We start from the raw sequence: 17,889 nt of genomic DNA on the forward strand, positions 1-17,889 counted from the left end.
TTTCTCAGACTTTACAAACCTGTGTGAACAATAAAACTAGGTATTGTTTTAATAAGGGACTGCCTCTAAGACACGAGTTGCATTCTTAAAATGCTTTAAATGGCTATGGAGGGAGATGAAGGCCAAGCAGGAAGGACAGAGAATACAAATGTCCCAGGGATTGGACATGTGCTTGTGGGTCAGCATTGCCTGGAGCACCTCAGTGTCCATTTCCTCTGTCTTCAACCTACACAAACTGGTGCAGCTGGTCAGCTGGGAGTCAGGGCACAGTGCCTGACCTCGCAGTATCAAATACAACTTGGAATCTCAAGGGGGAAATAGTTGGAATGGAATTCAAGAGGTCACTTAGGCTCTCTCTGTACTGACAACCTGAATAGTTAAATTATTCCTGGTTTTCAAAGTAATGTATATCCTTCCTTGGCACTCACTGTTAATCAGTGCTTGGTTACAAAAGACTGCAAGTCTTGTTCTGGAGCCAGCTTCCAATTTTTGCAGTGATTCTGTGATGTTCCCATCCTGAGAGCCTAGAAATGAGTTTACATTTATGGTTGTATTTGTTTGCACTGGGTTTTCTTCATTCTGTGTTTTGCTGAACATTTCCCCTAAGTGAAGATAAATATCCTAATTTTTATGTGCTGTAACAGTCTCTTTAAAAGTCCTTTGAAAGGGAAAGCCCTTTCCTGATGTGTTTCCCCTCCCTCCAGTCTTGTAACAGAAGCCACAAGCATTTCCAAACAAAGCTTTTTACAATTCTCTTTCTATCTTTTCATCTCTATTTCATTATATGGCCTATAGTGCTCATTCCTCCTTTCTGCTTGTTGAGTACGTAGTGAATAAATCACTATTTATTGGCGACCAAAGGACTGCTGCTGTGAAGTGAAACATTAACAGGGTGAGAGAGAGCCAGGACTGCTCAACAAGGTTCATCTTCAAGCACTACATAGCTGTGCTCATCTGGTGCACCCAGAGCAGAAGGAATGGCAGAGAAGGACCGTGAGCTGCAAACTGCAAAGGAAGCCCAAGCTGGTGAGAGAATTTCTTAAAACTCCTTTTGCTAAACTGAAGGCAAAAAGGCACCAGGAGTGATGAGAAGTTTCCCTGATGTGCACAGGCTGACTAGTGACCCGCTAACAGGCACTTAAAGACAGTTTAGGTGCTTGATATTGTTAGTGTTGTTGACTGACATACCTTTACAAGTTTGAGTCCCTAAGGACTAGTGAGTAGAACAGGGAGGCAGGACTGAAGACTTGTGGCATATTTTCTTGGTTGATCAAGTGAAACATTTGTGTTTATTTTTTTAAATTACTCTGGGATGAGTCTGCAGGTGACTGGGAGCCAGTCTTGGTCTGTCTAAATAAGTTAAGCTGTGATCTTTTCTATAATGGAAGAACTGGAGAAAGGAATCTGGAGAGATCATCTTGTCCATCTGAAGACAGACCACAGCCTGAAGTGTTCCTGGCACAGCTGTAACTTTTTCTTAGGAAAAGAGGAGAGAAACAAAGATATGGTGAAAATACTATTAAAGGATGACCAGTGTGTGTGAATTCAAAATGAGACTCATTAGAAAGAGACCAGTGTGGCTGAGCTGAAAATCAAGAAGGAATTGAACAAGATGAATGCAGACATAAATGAATTGATCAGCTGAGTATAAACAGATTAATGTGTACAGCACTGCAGGATAAAGTACTGAGGATCTAAGAATTGTAAATGCAAAAGGAAAATGCAGATTGTCCTCCTGTGGATTTAGGGATCTGAAAAATGTAGAAGATTGACTCGAAGTTGTAAACTAATATATTCATGGAAACTTACAGCTATGCAAGGCATCTGGTAGCCAAGTTTTACATTGAAGCGTGGATCATCTTACAGGTTGTCCGCTTGCAGGAAGAACAATGCAGAAAAAATCTTACATAAAGCAAAGCAGTCCTTGCTTGCCAGTTGAAGTTGTTTAGAACAGGCTTTTCATGGAAATTCAGAAGAGTGAACATCAGAGGGGCACCTGATTCGTCTGCCAGCTCTGGAACAGGGCCTGACATATTCAGCCAGTCCCTAAGATGATCTTAAATATCCAACATCAAGGACTGCCTCAACTGCACCACCTTTCTGCCAGTGCTCCCACATCCTTGCAAGAGGGAAATTTGGACAAAAGAGGCCCCAGATCTTCTTTACTGAAGTCAGTTATTTTCCTCATCTTATTAATGAAGGTAGAGAATAGTTGATCTCTGTGTCATTTTTCCTGGGGGTAGCATTTGGCAGCCATTCCTGAATTTCATCTTATTCATTCCAGAGCCACAAGATGTTATCTCCCACATAAAAATTTTGAGTTAATGCCCTATTCTCCATCCCAGTTTTGGGCACAAGTGCAAGCAGCCTGCTGGCTGTGCTTTTGTTCTCTTTGCTCATGGAGAAGTTGGGAACCTGCATGTTTTCTACCTTCCCAGTTTGGTGAGAAAGTATTGTGAGAGGGATTTCCTGTTTGCCCACTGGATGGATATTTCACATGAAGCCTCACTTGCCTTTTTAGAGATAATGGTGAAGCTTGTGCTACCTCTGACTCTTACAAGGAAGTTGGTTCAAAAACAATATCCACACCTTGAAGTGAATTTGATCAGGCTGTAGCAATTTGAACACAACTGAAACATCTGAATATTGTATATTGTGGCTTCTTCTTTCTTTTGTTGAAGACATACAAAAAGAACACAACTTCCCTGGCTTCTCTCGATCAGCCTTTGTTTGCTCGTTTTCTAGTTTCAATAAGACTTTCATTTTCCTTCCTCTTTCTCCAGTATTTACAGCATTTCTAACACCTTTTCTTATTGCCTTTTGTGTCCCCTGCTAGCTATAATTCATTTTGTGCCTTAGCTTTTCAGCCTCTATTGCTCCATACTCGATCTGTTTGTTTATACTCATCTTCAGAAGTGTCACCTTATTTCCATTTGTGGTACAATTCCTTTCCAATTCTCATCCCAGCCACACAGGTCTCCTATCAAGTTCTATTCAACTTGCATCTGAGTTGCTTGCACATATATTCTCCTTAACTCATTCTCACTGTTTGCTTTGACTTATTATTTATTACTACACATTTTTATTCTTTTTTCCCCCCTTTCTGTCTGAGAAAACCTTCCAGAAGATAATGGCCTAAACATCTCTGCACTGTATTTGACAAGCAGCATGTTAATTCTACTGACTGATACATATATTTTTTTTCATGCTAGTATTAGAAAAATCATTTAGCTGGTGTAAAGCACAGGTCTGTGTACTCACAAAGGAAGCATAGCTGCAGGATTCTGAAGATAATATTAAGGCATCACATTGCATCAGCATGGGAGCCCTGCATGAGGGATGCTGAAACCTCTCCTGTCTTGCTTTTGTGTAATCCTTTAATAAACTTCACTGTGTTTGTCCTGCTCATCTGTGCATAGCAGAACACAGCAGACTCCTACTGAGGCTTGGCTGGAGATGCTTTGGCAAGTAAGAGAGACCAACAGCTGGCTTGGAAATATTTCTGCTGCCTTCAGTAAGGGGTCAGATTGACAGGACTCAAGAGTATATGCTGGCCTGGTGTGCAGGAGACAGGACCAACTTGCACACGATCTGTTATTTGTGTTGCTCTTAGCCTTGAATATACTTTAAAGTCATTCTTGCCTGTGAAATGGGCTTAACAGAGATGTTCTCTGTGTCTTGTTAGCAAGAACTGAAGGCAGGCTAAGGATCTGTGGTATGAGCAGATGCCTCTTTCCTGGTTTGTCAACTGCAAACCTGGCTCCATTATACCCAGCACTAGCAGCAACTTGGTGCTGGAGCTAGGGGTGAGTTTATGGAGACACTGGTGCCAACTGCAGATCCTGGGTATGATCTGTGCTTTTTCTGATAAGAAACAGGAGGAATATTTGGGAAATTGCTTTGAATATTTGCCTTTTAAAGAAGCCAAATGGAAGGGGAAGAAAAAGCCCTGCACTGCACCCAAAATGCCACAGAGCTGCAGCCACTCAGGGTGGTTTATGGGAAGGCTGTGAATTTTGTTGTAACTGCAGGCATTGCTGGGGAGTACTGATAAGGAGCTCCCTGGATTCCCGTGGGAAGGGCAAATGAGGAGGGACACCAGGGTGGGTGCCTGCTGGGAGCCGGGGGCTCCCTACCCAGCATAGAAAGCATTTGCATCATAGGGATCCCAGAGGTGGCCTTTTGTATATAAGGAGATGTTACAGCGGATTTGAAGCTGCTTCTGGGTGCTGTCTGTGCCCTCAGGATTAAACTGCCCCATAGGGGAAGTCAAGGATGTTCCAGGGAGTTGGTGTGGAAATGTACCCTGGTCCTGGAACAGCAAAGAAATGACTTAATACCGTGCAGGCACCTATGACATCCAGTGTCTAAGGGTGATGAGTGTTTCAGTGGTTATGACTTGGAGTAACATGATTTTTCAGTGGAGCGGGACCCCTGTGGAATGAACCTGACATTACCACAATGGAGGACAGATTGATGCTTTTCTCCTAAATCAGCAGGCTCTAGAGGTCTCTGGGACCCTGGATTTTTATTCGTCTCACATCTGTGCAGCATACGGGGCTGTGCTGGGATGATGTGTGTAAGACAGCTGGGAGCATGCCAAGCAAACTGGAGGTCTGTGCTACAAAGTGCTCACAGCCCCAATCTGCAGAAGGTTTAAGCTGCACTCCCCAGCTCTTCCTGAGCTCTGCTGTTGTCTTTCTTTATGGCATCTCCCTCCCCTTTCTGCCCTGGCCGCAGAAATGTGCTCAATTAGGGTTAACTCAAACTGAATCAAACTTCATGCCTGAGGTTGGAAATCTTCCCAGTCAACTCACCACGGCCACAGAGCACGGTGGGAGACGAGACGAGAGGGGAGATGAACACTTTTCAGAGAAACGAATCCAAGGAAAGTTTGTTCACTTTTATTTCTGCAGGAGATGATCCCCCCAAAGGTGATTTCCCTGTTCAGAAAAAATCTCCGGTGAGTGTTACAGCTCATTTACTTTGCTATGCTTTCTGCTCAGCTTGCTCTAAACATTGCAAGATCTCTCTGTTCTTTCCTCTTTTGTGCTCTGGCTAGAGACAAACACCGTTTCTTGCAGAGGGTTGAAGTAAGCGTTAACAACTCCATGCAAAAATTCCCTCCACTAACCTGATTAAGTTGACAAAGGGCAGCTTAAAGTGTAAAAATGAACTGCATCCTTGGGGAAAAATAAAAGTGAGGGTTTGCATTGCTGCCTTTTTCCTGAATGCTCCTTTCCTTGTGGGAAAGGACTTCCTTCTGTCAATTGCAGGGAGCTGTCATGCATGGGTAGGAGGGAGCTGGGTTGTGCGTTTGCTTCCTTTGGTGAGACCATTGAGACAGGTTTCCTGGTGCTGCTAAGCAGGAGGAGGGATGGGGATGTTACCAGTGGTCCCTTTTACGCCAGGATTCAAGGGCTTAGCCTCCGCGAATCCGGCCTCCTCCAGCCGGTGCCCATTTAACTACACGTTCACACCAATATGGTGAATAGCTAAATGGCGTTTTATTGTGTGTGTTAGCGGTTTAAATAAGCCGCTATCTACTTCGTCTACACCCCTTCTACATATGCATAAATCCTTCTACATATGCATAACCAAGCAGGGGAGGGCCTATCGCGTTACATCCCGAGTGTTCGTGCACGCCTAATGCAACATGGGGACTTTGGACAGGCCACTGATGTGTGTCCCAGAGCCTCAGCTTTACGTCTTTGGCTGTGAGTTAAGCCAGATTCATTGTTTGCTTACCTTGCAGCTCTTGCGTTTGTGTAGGTTTTCAGGCTAGTTCCAGCTGAGGGCTTGACACTAAATACCGTACACTATATTGGCTTTGGTAAGAAAGAGGCTTGTTTTGCACGTGCTTTGATTCACAGGACAGTGTGGTAGTAATTGCTCTTGCAGCCAGTTATGTCATAAGCAAGCTAGATATTTAGCTGACTGTTTTAAGTACTGTGCAGGCATTAATTATTGGGTATTCAGAGCTCATGTGAAATACTAATCTTAGTCCTATTTTGCAGCTGATCAGCAAGAGAGAGAAGTGAAAGCCAACAACTCTGCCACTGGCACTTTAAGGGATCCCTTATTTTCTCTCTCTCTCTCTCTCTTTTTTTTGTTTTTTGTTTTGTTTTTTTTTTCTTCTTGAAGACACAGATCTATCAACGTCCACAATATTTCTAAGAGCTCCATAATCCTGCACATCCCAGGCTTACAGTGGTTAGCTAAGCACAGCGGTGTAGCTGTGTGATCGTCAATCCAGGTTTAGCCTCTTTGCTTTTGCTGGGGCTATCTGCTGAGCAAGGTCCTCCTCTGCAAAAGTGAGCAAACTGCAGCTGGCTCTTCCCATGGATGAAGGTTGCCCACTTTTGGATGTCCAGGCAGGCCCCATGCAGGTCAGTGATGTAGCAGAGAGAGCACCTGAGTGTTTCTGTGTGCGCTGATGCTGTCTCACAGCGTCCAGGCCAGACGAAAGTGTCCCTGCTTGTAAGTCCCTTGCTCAGCATTTGTAAGCAGTTACTTAAGGTGCTGGCTCAGGCACTGGGGCAGGTTTAGCTGTACAGTCTCTCTTCTTGCTCCCCTTTTCCTGCTTGCAGACACTGATGTGTTGGAGGTGCCCATCCCAGAGCAGGAGCCACTGCCAGGGTTTCTGTCACTACAGGTCACAGCATGGCACGTTGTACCTCCTACTGATGCACACAGATCCTGCAGGGTTTGTGCACGGAGCAGTGATTTCAGGCAGCAGCTTTCCCTACACCTGGCTGCCTTGGCTTTGTGGAGTCCCACTCTGTATCTGCATCAAATGCTATTAATTATCAGAGTACTGACAACGAGGTCTGGGAAAGAGTGGAAGAAAGATATCCCTGTTATGTCATTTTATTTCCAAGTTCAAAAAATGCCACAAAGTAACCAGAGGAAGCATTATTTCCTCCTTATGGCTTTTCCTCTATAATATTAAGAACGTGTTGCGGGAGAGCATTGTGCATTTGTGCATTTGCAGCTTCTATATACTGCCATTTTTCAGGCTGGTCTAAAAGCAGGAGCCCTGGGTCCAGTTTCCAAGGGAGCACCCTCTGTGCACTCTGTCTTGGTAGCCATATGCTGAGCACGACAGCTTCAGCACAAACGATAAATGAAATGGATAATTACATCTTTATTCAAGTGAACCCAAGGGTTTCTTAATAACAAGGCATTCCATGAATAGTGAGAGGAAAGTATTTCAAAAATCACAAAAATATCACAGATACTGGGTTAGGGAATGGAAATGGGTTTAGTTACAGTGTTGTGTTGTTTTTGTTTTTATTTTATTTAGCAAACAGTTTCTTCTCTTCTGTGGTCCTCGTATAATCTTGAGTGAGACACCATGATTAGCTAGTCATCTAACCTAGGAGGCATTGCTTTGGGAATCCAAATAAGCTCAAGTCTCGTGGTGGAATAAACCTCAATAAACACATCTATCTTCTTATCTGTGTTTGCATTTGAGACTCTGGGAAGTAATAGAGGAATTCATTACTTCTGACACGAGGTACAGAAATGCATACGAAGAGTTCATCTCACCATACCACGGCTGTTTAAAACTTTGGATGTAAATGCAGATGACAGTATTACACCCCCGTCCCTCACCCCATGTATGGCCAGCCTGTCTCTCCCACTAATTGGCAGAGCTGTGAAATCTTGCTGTCCTTGGTGGGAGGCAGTGGAGATAAGCAGCTTCCAGCAGCTCCCAGCTGCTTAGCTGGGACCACCGTGGGTAGTAGAGGGATGGGGGCCTGCACAAGGTCACGCTAAGACCTGGCTGTTCAGGTGCCTTGCACTTCATTTGGAAACAGCAGATTTTAGCTTGAGTGAAGTTGATGTCAATAAAAAAGTAGCCAATTTCAGACAGGTTTGAGAAGTGCATAGCTCTTTTGTTTGATTTTTGTTTAATGAATTGAATTGTCCATAGCTCTGCCAGCATTCTTGGGATATGAAATAGCTGCCGTGGCTGAAGCTCTGCTGCAGTAAATGCAGTGGTGCAGTTTGGTGTAACTGAGGTGCAGAGACTGAGGGCAGTTGACACTGAGGAAGAAGCAGCTCTCTGGGTGCTGGGGGAGGCAGCAGTTTCAGGGGAGAGCAGTAACTCTGTGTGAAGTATAGATAAAAATGCATCTGAAGGTGTATTTTGCGTCTCAGTGGGATGTTATGTTGCAGCAGAGAGGCAGTACAATCTTTCCAAAGAAGTTTCTAGAGCTTAGGGCATAGCAGATGTTGGCTGCTGGCAGTTCTGGAGTCCCTTTGCTGTTCCTTATGGGGTCCACACCTGCCAGGAGGGTTCATAGGGAACCCTAACCAAAGCAAGATGGATGTGTGGCCTCCTTACTCCTTTGAGTCCAACCTGCAGGTTAGCCAGGCAGCACTGAGCACCTGGATTTCAGACTGGACTCCTCTCTGCTGCCCAGGTGCCGTGTGGATGTGTTGCTGGGGTGAAAACTGTCGATAAGCTGATATGTTCTACTTTAATTCCTGTAGAAACTCTGTGGCTCCAACTACCCCCTGAGCATCGCCTTCATTGTGGTGAATGAGTTCTGTGAGCGCTTCTCCTACTATGGCATGAGAGGTATGTGGCCCATGGGAAGAGACTATCCGATCCTTGGGTTTCTGTATATGATGGCCTGGCGTTCCAGAGTTCTGCTGTATATGGTCTCAGTTGTCTTTCAAAATAAACTGGTATTCTGGGATATAAACATGAACAGCACACCCTGATGTTGAAGCTAGACCTGTTTTAAACACGAATTGGGACTAGAGACCTCCAGTGTTGCTTCCAGTCTGAATTTTTTATATCATTCTTGGTCTCAAACCAGTTTTTCCAGCATGTGATGTCTTTCAGTTGTGTGCATTCTGTGTGTCTTTGAATTGAATCATATAGGCACCTAATTTGCAAATAGAAAATATGCATAAACAGAACTACAGGTTCGGGTGTGATAAGCTAGAAAATATATTTTCCAGCTAAACACAAATGCTTATGAGCAGGGGAAGCCTGATACTCACATACCTCATTTGAGCTTCTCCTGTGTCAGGGATTATGAGGAATAGATCTGAAAGCACAGATCTTTCCACAGCAGTGCTCATAGCTGGTACGCAAGTCCTTGTTTTCCTTGTCACTGTGATGTAGCTTCCTGCTTACCCACAGAGATGCACATCAATTATCTGATGTGGTTTGCTTGCTTCCTTTTAGCTGTCCTGACGCTGTATTTCACAAGCTTCTTCCACTGGGATGAGAATCTCTCCACTGCTGTGTACCATGCCTTTTCTGCTCTCTGTTATTTCACACCTGTCATTGGAGCCATCGTGGCAGACTCATGGCTGGGGAAATACAAGTAAGTAGACATTTCTCTAATTCAGACAGGATCTGTCTGCAATGTACAGCCTGCATGAGATTCAGTGCTGCCCGCGCTTCTGATTTTGAGCTAGTTCACGGTGCAGCAAAGACACACTTTTGACATATTAACAGCTTCTCTATGTTAACTGGTGAACAACTAATGTGTTTGCTCATGCTGTTACACGCTCCCCTTTCACCCAATGACCAATAGGCAATGCAATTCAAATCAATAAATTAAATCATAGATCACAATGTTCCTCCCCTCTCCTTCCCCATGAACCTTGAGGAAACTAAGATATAGGGTGGTTAACCCTCAGCTTGCCAAGTTCTGTTGCTGAGATAGATTCAAAGTGGTAAGGAAGCAGTATTGTCCTCTTGATCTAGTAGTTTCAGATGAAATGTCACTAGCTGTACTCACATATGCTTTCTCAGTTTAGGGAATGCATGAACACAACCATTTTTATCCCAGAGTAACCTGGACTCGGACAAATCATCTCCCTTAGTACAAAACCAGCTAAACTCTCCCGGAGAAAATTAGGGACTCTTCCCTTAGGCTGATAATTTGCAGGCAGGGCCACCGTCTGACCCAGAGTGGTGGTGAGCAGCTGTACACAGGCCATTCTTTCCTTGGCACTGTCTGCTCTCTGCCTGAGGAGTCTTGCTGTTAGTGATGAAGTGCAGCTGAACCCTTCCCTATAGATCTAAGCACATCTGGCAGTGTGAGTCTCTACATGGAAAAAAATGGCTGCAATATGCCTTTGTAGCAGAAAGCTCTTCAAGAGATATCACTATTCCTTTTTTTCTTTGTGCTTTATTTTAGTCATTTTCTCGAGTGAAATAAACCTACACACACGCACACACACAAAGTTGGCTTGTTTTTTAACTTCATTAGTCGTCTGTGAATACTCACTGCTGTTTGAGGATGGATATCCATCTTGCAGCGTAATGTTGTGAAAAAATAAACCATTAGGCAAACTTTTGTGCACTAGGCAAGAGGTTTTTCCCGGAGTAATCCCCTGGTCTTTATAAATGGTAGTTTTTGCTGCAATAGCTAAACCAATACTAAGAACAAGATAACAGATTAGAGGAGCTCATGGGGCTTCTTCTAGATTCTCTTTCCTAACAAGTCCTTCCATTCTCGCTTTGAGCATTTTGTCTGCACATAAATAAATAAATGTGTTGATCTCGAAGACAATGAAGCAATGTAATGTACTCAAAAGCCTGACCCTTCTGGTCAGATTTCCTGCTCACACTCACCAAGATGTGGGAAGCAGATAGATGAGCTCAGTCCTCCAGAGGTGCTTGAGATTCAATTCAGTCTTGTAACAGGAAAACCACACTCCTAATTTGGTTGTAGTAATCAGGTGGGTTGAAAGCGTGCAGCAGTCCCTATGGATTCCTTCCAGCACAGTTAAGTGCATTCTACAAACTGCCAGTTATTAGTAGTCTGGAAACTGAGTTGGACCTGAAGAGTACTCATCTATTTGCAGTGTAGAACATTTAGCTTATTCTACCCAGCAATCTCCCCAAAGAAAGTAGCATCTATGCTTCCCTAATCGCAGCCCATTTGCCTATCTCCTTTTTCCAGCATGCAAAATGTTGACGTGAAAGTTATAGCTGTCTGCAGTACTGGGGATATGGACAAAACTATTCCTTGTGCATCAGCCAAATAGACCTTTCATATCAGGAAACACAGGCACACTCTGTTTAGAGACTGTACATCACACAGCACCTTCAGTCACTGCTGTTTGCTTTGCTCGCAGGACTATCATCTACCTCTCCATTGTGTATATGGTTGGCCATCTGATAAAGTCAGTCGGTGCAATTCCATCCCTTGGCAACCAGGCAGTTCACGTGTAAGTAGCAGCTGAAGCTGAATGTTCTCGTAGGTTGCAATGGTAGGTGGTTTACCCACTACTGTCACTTGTTTCACCTCCATCGGGCCAGCAGTTTGGAGGGGAAGTGTGAATTCACCAGGAAAAGCTTGGAACAGTCACCAGGACTGAGCCCTTTGATACAGGGACTTCTGATCATGCCTCTCTGCTACATTATGCTACTGGAGTTTGGTCTCTTCCATTCAATTGCTCCTTTCTTCCTCATTTTCTCATTGCTATAGCTGTCCAGCTCAGCAAGTCCCTTTGTGTACATGGGAAGACTAAATCCTAAATACACTTTTTTTTTAATTTATTTTTTTTTTATGTGTGACAGAGGAATTATCTGTGTTACTTAGAATCAGAGGATTGCTCAGGTTGGAAAAGACCTTAAAGATCATTGAGTCCAACTGCAACCTAACCATACTGCCCTAACTAACAACACTCTGCTAAATCATGTCCCTGAGCACCACGTCCAAATGGTTTTTAAACACATCCAGGGATGGTGAGTCAACCACCTCCCTGGGGGGCCTATTCCAGTGCTTAACTACCCTTCCAGTAAAAAAGTTTTTCCTGATATCCAACCTAACTTGTAGGATACTACTCTTCTTGCCCTCTAGACTCTGAACTGATAGGAATGTCAAAGTAGTTTTCCAGCTGGCATTTCTGAAGCCACTGTGCTGTTTTTACCAAGGTGGACCTGGCACTGAAAATACATGCATGCAGGCAGGAGTACATCTGGTTGATGGAGCAGCTTTCTTTTGTCCTAGATCTGGACAGTCCTGATACTCCTGTTCCACCCAGAAATAATCAGTAATCCTTTGGACCAGCAATGGGATTTTGAGGAGCACTGGGAGGTAGAAAGCACCCAAGAGCCTATTTCAAACAGAATTGCTTTGCTTATCCAGACTGGAAGCCTTATATGCAAAGGGTCTTTTTGTTTTGTTTTAATTTTCCTTTTCACAATTGATTTCTGCAGCCTTTTGTTCTCAGATGAATGAAAAATAGTCCCTTGGATCTTTGATGTCTGGTATACTCAGTGGGCCTCCGAAAAGCAAGAAAATGACAAACACTGTTTGTTCAGTTGACTGATTCTGAATGCAGAAATGAGGATAAATATATATATGTGTATATATTTGCAGTTAGCTGGCTCATCATCATTGGCAATGTGCAAGAGACAGTGATACGAGAGGAATTATAGTTGGGTGACACTAAAATGTTCCCATAAGCAGTGGAAGGGTTCTGCAATGGTGTTGTTTTTGTTCTTGCATGAAGGGTCCTGTTTATGGTGGGTCTGTTTTTGATCGCCCTTGGAACGGGAGGTATCAAGCCCTGTATCTCTGCATTTGGTGGGGACCAGTTTGAAGAGGAACATGTAAGATTTATTTTCTTTTCTAAACTCTGCAGTGTCTGGGTATCTTATGAGGGTGTTCATGTTTTTAGATTCTGTTGTACTAGAGCCTGTTTGCTAGGAAAATATATAGGAATGATTTGCCAGGACAAGATGTGAGGTAGGATGGTTTGCACAAGACCTGAAAGAATCAATATGCTTCAGAGAAGGAGAATGTCAAAAGAACACTATTGATATCAAAAAGGATAAATTATAATACATACAATAATAAATGATACAGATATTGGGTGTTGGAAGAGTTGGAAGGTCCTCTATAGTACAGCGTAGAAAGATTGCTGTTTTTGAGCCAGCATAACGACCATGATTATAACACACTGCAACACAATGCAGCAAACAAAAAGGAAGACTGTACTGCTAGCCTCTCTGCTTGGGTATTTTCCCTCAAAACAGGGACCGGTCTGTTGTAAGAACTATAGAAAATTATTGACTTCTGAAGGTAATTCTAATACCCAGTGTGGTCAGAATGTTTTATAGATATTCCAGAATAGGAAGTTCTGGAGAGCTGGAAAAAATGATTATTTTTAGTTCTATATTGCATCCTGCAAATTTCTATCCAATTTCTTCATGTTCTCATTCTCCATCACAAGGACTTTAGCACTGGCCTTCATGTTGTGTAATGCACCAATCTCAAATCCCCATTATGCAAACCAGAGGCTAAATCAGGGATAAGGTAGCACCCGAAGAAGTGAAATGGGTCTGAATGTACTACCTTCAGCAATTACTGTGTATATCATAAGTCATAGGAGGCCACAGGCAGGCTTAAATCCAATAAGAATTATTTAGGATTGTGTGTTAGACAAAAATATGCAGAAATATACTGAAAATATATATACTACTGAAGAAGACTGGGACCTTTGGAAGATGGAAATCCCTGTCAGTGGAGGTGTTGAGCAAGGACATTCAACAAGTGGTCTGTCAGAAAAGCCACTGATAGATTCAGATTACAGATAGTTGCTCAGCCTCAGTGAAGGTAGCTCCGTAGGGCAGTTTGATGTTTGCCTTTTGCAACGTTTCACTACGTAGTTAGCATTTAATGAATTAAAATACTCGTTTTCAAATGTGGAGAAGGCTCGATCTTTCTGCACGTCGGTTATACGATACTAATGTGATGAGTCTTATGATTCATTACTTAAAAGCAGATCCTTCTGCAGCTGTGTGCATCCTGGGCTGCCTCAGACCTGCTGCTCTAGAGGATGCTGCAGTCAAAGGTGGTCACCACAGCTCTGGCTGGCAGTGCAGCACACTGCTCTGGGGATGTGCTGTGCGTGTACCAGCATTTGGGCATCTCAGGTCGCGGTGCCAATAGTTCCCCCACAAGAATTGTAACAGGTGCTACAGCAGCATTTGCAGAAGTGCTACTTCTATGAATATTAATGATTAATAATGTTTATCCAGCATCTTTCAATTACTACCTAATTACAGGATGATAACATGTCTGACATGCCCAATTGCTTCAGCAGCCATGCAGCCCTAAAAAGGGTACTTGCTATCTGGAGCAGACTTGGAAGGAGACCTCGCTTAGCATTAATGAGTCCAAGCTCATTTAGTTATGCAAGAGGGGACAGTTTCTTTGCCATGAAAGGAAGAAGACAGAACTAACAGAACTGCCATTATTGTTAATGGCAGGATACAGTTACAGGTCATGATAAGCAAGGTCTGCTCCATGCAGGAACAAAGCTACAATATAGAAGATATCAGAAATGAAGCACAGTCCCTCCACCCCCAGAACATATTCTCCCTGCAAGGCCATTTCATTCTGCTGTTTGCATGGAGGCTCTGCAGAGAGAAGATATGGTTGTCCACATCTTCAGAGTGTTTTATAGACTTCAGCTAATGAATCTCAGCATCCCAGTCAGGCACATGATATTATTATCCCAAACTTACCATCACAACTCAGTTACAGAGAAAAACCTGAACTGCTCATGGCTATGTGAGCCTGTGCCTGTTCTCCAACAGTCAGACTATGCCTCTCCAATAGATTTATCAAATGCTAAGGCTCAGACATTCCCTTGTGCTGCCTTCAAGGGAAACTAATTTAGAAAAAGAAACTGTAAAAAGCCTTCTGATAAGGACAATATGTTCTGTTCTATTCAATCTTTTCAGAATAGAAACTTTGTATTTTACCATTTTGAAATGACTTTTCCCTTCAGAAGAAAAAACAAAAGAAAGAAAGGTTTTACATATGTGATAGGAAATTTAAGTCTTCAAAACTGGGATGAGAAGTTTTGATTTTGTAAGGGATGAAAGATTTAGAGCCAACCAGAACTTATTTTTTGTTCTCTCAGGAGTGTTGTTTGGGAAGGCTTCCTGTGTTTTTTGTCTTTCACTCTAGCTAGAGTGAAGTAAGCTTTAGAAATTCCAAATGAGATGAAGAACTTGATTTCCCCCTCAATTTTTAAGGCATCAATAAACTTCAGCTGAACCCGTAAGTGCACGGGTTTAGCTGTTCCGCCTGTAAACGAGGGATGTGGTAGCCTGTATATAAAGTGAGTAAATAGTTTTCTCCTGTGGTTTCCACGTGGAGATAAAGCTAAGTTTTGAGGCATAGGCACACTGTTGGCCTGGTTTTCTTTAGAGTACTTTGTAAAATCTTGGCTCTGCCACTTTCAGAACAGCAGTACTACAAGCAGTGATGGATTCTGATTCAGCAGGAGCTCAGATAGAGAAAATAGATTTATCTGCAGATTTCCAAGTACCCTTGTCAATGGAATTAGCAGTCCAGGCTAAAAATGCCTGAACAAAATGATATTTACAATATGTTACATGAATGCACAGGCTGCTGTGCATGTTAATTAAGGACCAAAGCTGCTTTCAAACAGTTTGGTGTGGTTGTTAAGGTACTACATAGCTTTCTCTTTGTTTCTTTGTTTTGCTGTTGCCAAGGAGATCAGGATTATCATGTACAGTACCTTTTCTCTAATTAGTTAATCCAAATCATGTTATTAATGCACGTCTGCTCCGAAGATTAAGAAAGAAAGGAGGGAAATCTTTTTTTCCCAATCAGTGTAAATTGCAAGCTGTTGGTCATTATTTTTATATTCACTTCTGCTTCTCTGGCCATTTTTTTCCATCACTTGAATCTATAAATGTGTATAATAAGGAAGTTTTAATACACCTTGAGATCCCAGGCTTGATTCGTTAAAAGTTGTCCTTTTACACATCTGCAGTTTTTCACTTTTTAGTCCCGTTTTTCAGCCTTGTGAATATTGTTGTCACAGAATCACAGAATCACAGAATCATAGAATCACCCGGGTTGGAAGGGACCTCAAGGATCATGTAGTTCCAACCCCCCTGCCTGGCAGGGCCACCAAACATACACATTTACTAGATCAGGTTGCCCAGGAGACCCCATAGATCCCCACAGAGACTCCATAGACCCCATAGATCCCCATAGAGACCCCATAGATCCCTATAGAGACCCCATAGACCCCATAGATCCCCATAGAGACCCCATAGACCCCATAGAACCCCATAGAGACCCCATAGATACCTAGAGACCCCATAGACCCCATAGATCCCCATAGAGACCCCATAGATCCCTATAGAGACCCCACAGACCCCATAGATCCCCATAGAGACCCCATAGATCCCTATAGAGACCTCATAGACCCCATAGATCCCCATAGAGACCCCATAGATCCCTATAGAGACCCCATAGACCCCATAGATCCCCATAGAGACCCCATAGATCCCTATAGAGACCCCATAGACCCCATAGATCCCCATAGAGACCCCATAGATCCCCACAGATCCCCATAGAGACCCCATAGATCCCCATAGAGATCCCATAGACCCCATAGATCCCCATAGAGACCCCATAGATCCCTATAGAGACCCCATAGACCCCATAGATCCCCATAGAGACCCCATAGATCCCTATAGAGACCCCATAGATCCCCATAGAGACCCCATAGACCCCATAGATCCCCATAGAGACCCCATAGATCCCCATAGACCCCATAGATCCCCATAGAGACCCCATAGATCAGGTTGCCCAGGGCCCCGTCCAACCTGGTCTTGAACACCTCCAAGGACGGGGCATCCACAACCTCACTGGGCAGCCTGTTCCAGGACCTAACCACTCTTCTAGTAAAGAACTTTCCCCTAACATCCAACCTAAATCTTCCCTCTTTTAACTTAAAATCATTTCCCCTAGTCCTGCTATTATCAGCCCTTTCAAAGAGTTTACTCCCCTCCTGGGAGTAAGTTCCCTTCAGGTACTGAAAGGCTGCAATGAGGTCACCCCGCAACCTTCTCTTCTCCAGGCTGAACAAACCCAACTCCCTCAGCCTGTCCTCATAGGGGAGGTGCTCCAGCCCCCTGATCATCTTCGTGGCCCTCCTCTGGACCCTTTCCAAAATCTCCATATCATTTTTGTACTGAGGGCTCCACACCTGGACACAGTACTCCAGATGGGGCCTCACAAGAGCAGAGTAGAGAGGGAGGGCAGCTCATTCCCCAAACTGTCCTGGTGTGTGCAATTATTCCTTACTAAGTGCAACACTCTACACTTGCTTTCATTGAACCTCGTCTGGTTTCTTGCTGCACATCTATCCAGCCTGTCCAGGTCTCGCTGAATGGCAGCACAGCCTTCAGGCGTGTCAGCCAATCATCAGCAAACTTGCTGAGGGTGGCCACTATCCCCTTGTCAAGGTCACTTATGAAGAAGCTGAACAAGACCAGGCTCAGCACCAACACCTGGGGAACACCGCTACTTACAGGTCTCCAAATGGACTCTGCTTTGACAACGACCACCCTCTGTGCTCTGTCAGTCAGACAGTCCTCAACCCACCTCACTGTTCACTCATCTTTCCCACATTTCCTTATCTTTGTGATAAGGATATTGTGGGAGACAGTATCAAAAGCCTTGCTGAAATCAAGGTAGACAACATCTACCGCTCTCTCCCCATCCACCCAGCCAGCAACAGTGTTATAGAAGGCTACCAGGTTGGTCACACATGACCTCCACTTGGTAAACCCATGCTGACAACTCCTGATAACCTCCTTTTCTTCCAACTGTCTGAAGATGGCATTCAGCACAAGCTGTTCCATCGCCTTTCCAGGGACAGAGGTGAGGCTCTCTGGCCTGTAGTTACCCAGATCTTCCTTCATACACATTTTTGAAGACAGGATTGACACTGGCTATCCTCCAGTCTTCAGGCACCTCCCCCATTCTCCAAGACCTCTCAAAGATGATAGAGAGTGGTTCTGCAGTCATCTCTGCCAGCTCCCTCAGCACACATGGATTTCTGAAT

General features: G+C 43.8%; 1 protein-coding gene and 1 pseudogene across 2 annotated transcripts in view; both read left to right on the forward strand.

Moving 5' to 3' along the window:
- The window catches only part of LOC146756597 (uncharacterized), a 210,935-nt pseudogene that overhangs the window by 8,282 nt on the left and 184,764 nt on the right, over positions 1 to 17,889 (forward strand). The window lies entirely within an intron of this gene.
- LOC146756599 (solute carrier family 15 member 2-like) lies at positions 978 to 9,370 on the forward strand. Its single transcript, XM_085524214.1, has 4 exons — positions 978 to 1,026; positions 4,809 to 4,963; positions 8,503 to 8,590; positions 9,209 to 9,370. Exons 1-4 carry the CDS (start codon positions 978 to 980, stop codon positions 9,352 to 9,354), a joined length of 438 nt encoding a protein of 145 aa, XP_085380340.1. The 3' UTR covers positions 9,355 to 9,370.

This window comes from Coturnix japonica, chromosome 26 (assembly GCF_054131305.1).
Source record: "Coturnix japonica strain WE chromosome 26, WE-NBRP24, whole genome shotgun sequence".
NCBI classification, from domain to species: Eukaryota; Metazoa; Chordata; class Aves; order Galliformes; family Phasianidae; genus Coturnix; species Coturnix japonica.

Bases quoted from the DNA above. Each gene is read 5' to 3' on its own strand.
- LOC146756599 (XM_085524214.1), top strand. From the start codon at position 978: ATGGCAGAGAAGGACCGTGAGCTGCAAACTGCAAAGGAAGCCCAAGCT. The intron at 4,964-8,502 runs GTGAGTGTTACA...TAATTCCTGTAG, and splicing joins CTGTTCAGAAAAAATCTCCG to AAACTCTGTGGCTCCAACTA. The intron at 8,591-9,208 runs GTATGTGGCCCA...GCTTCCTTTTAG, and splicing joins CTCCTACTATGGCATGAGAG to CTGTCCTGACGCTGTATTTC.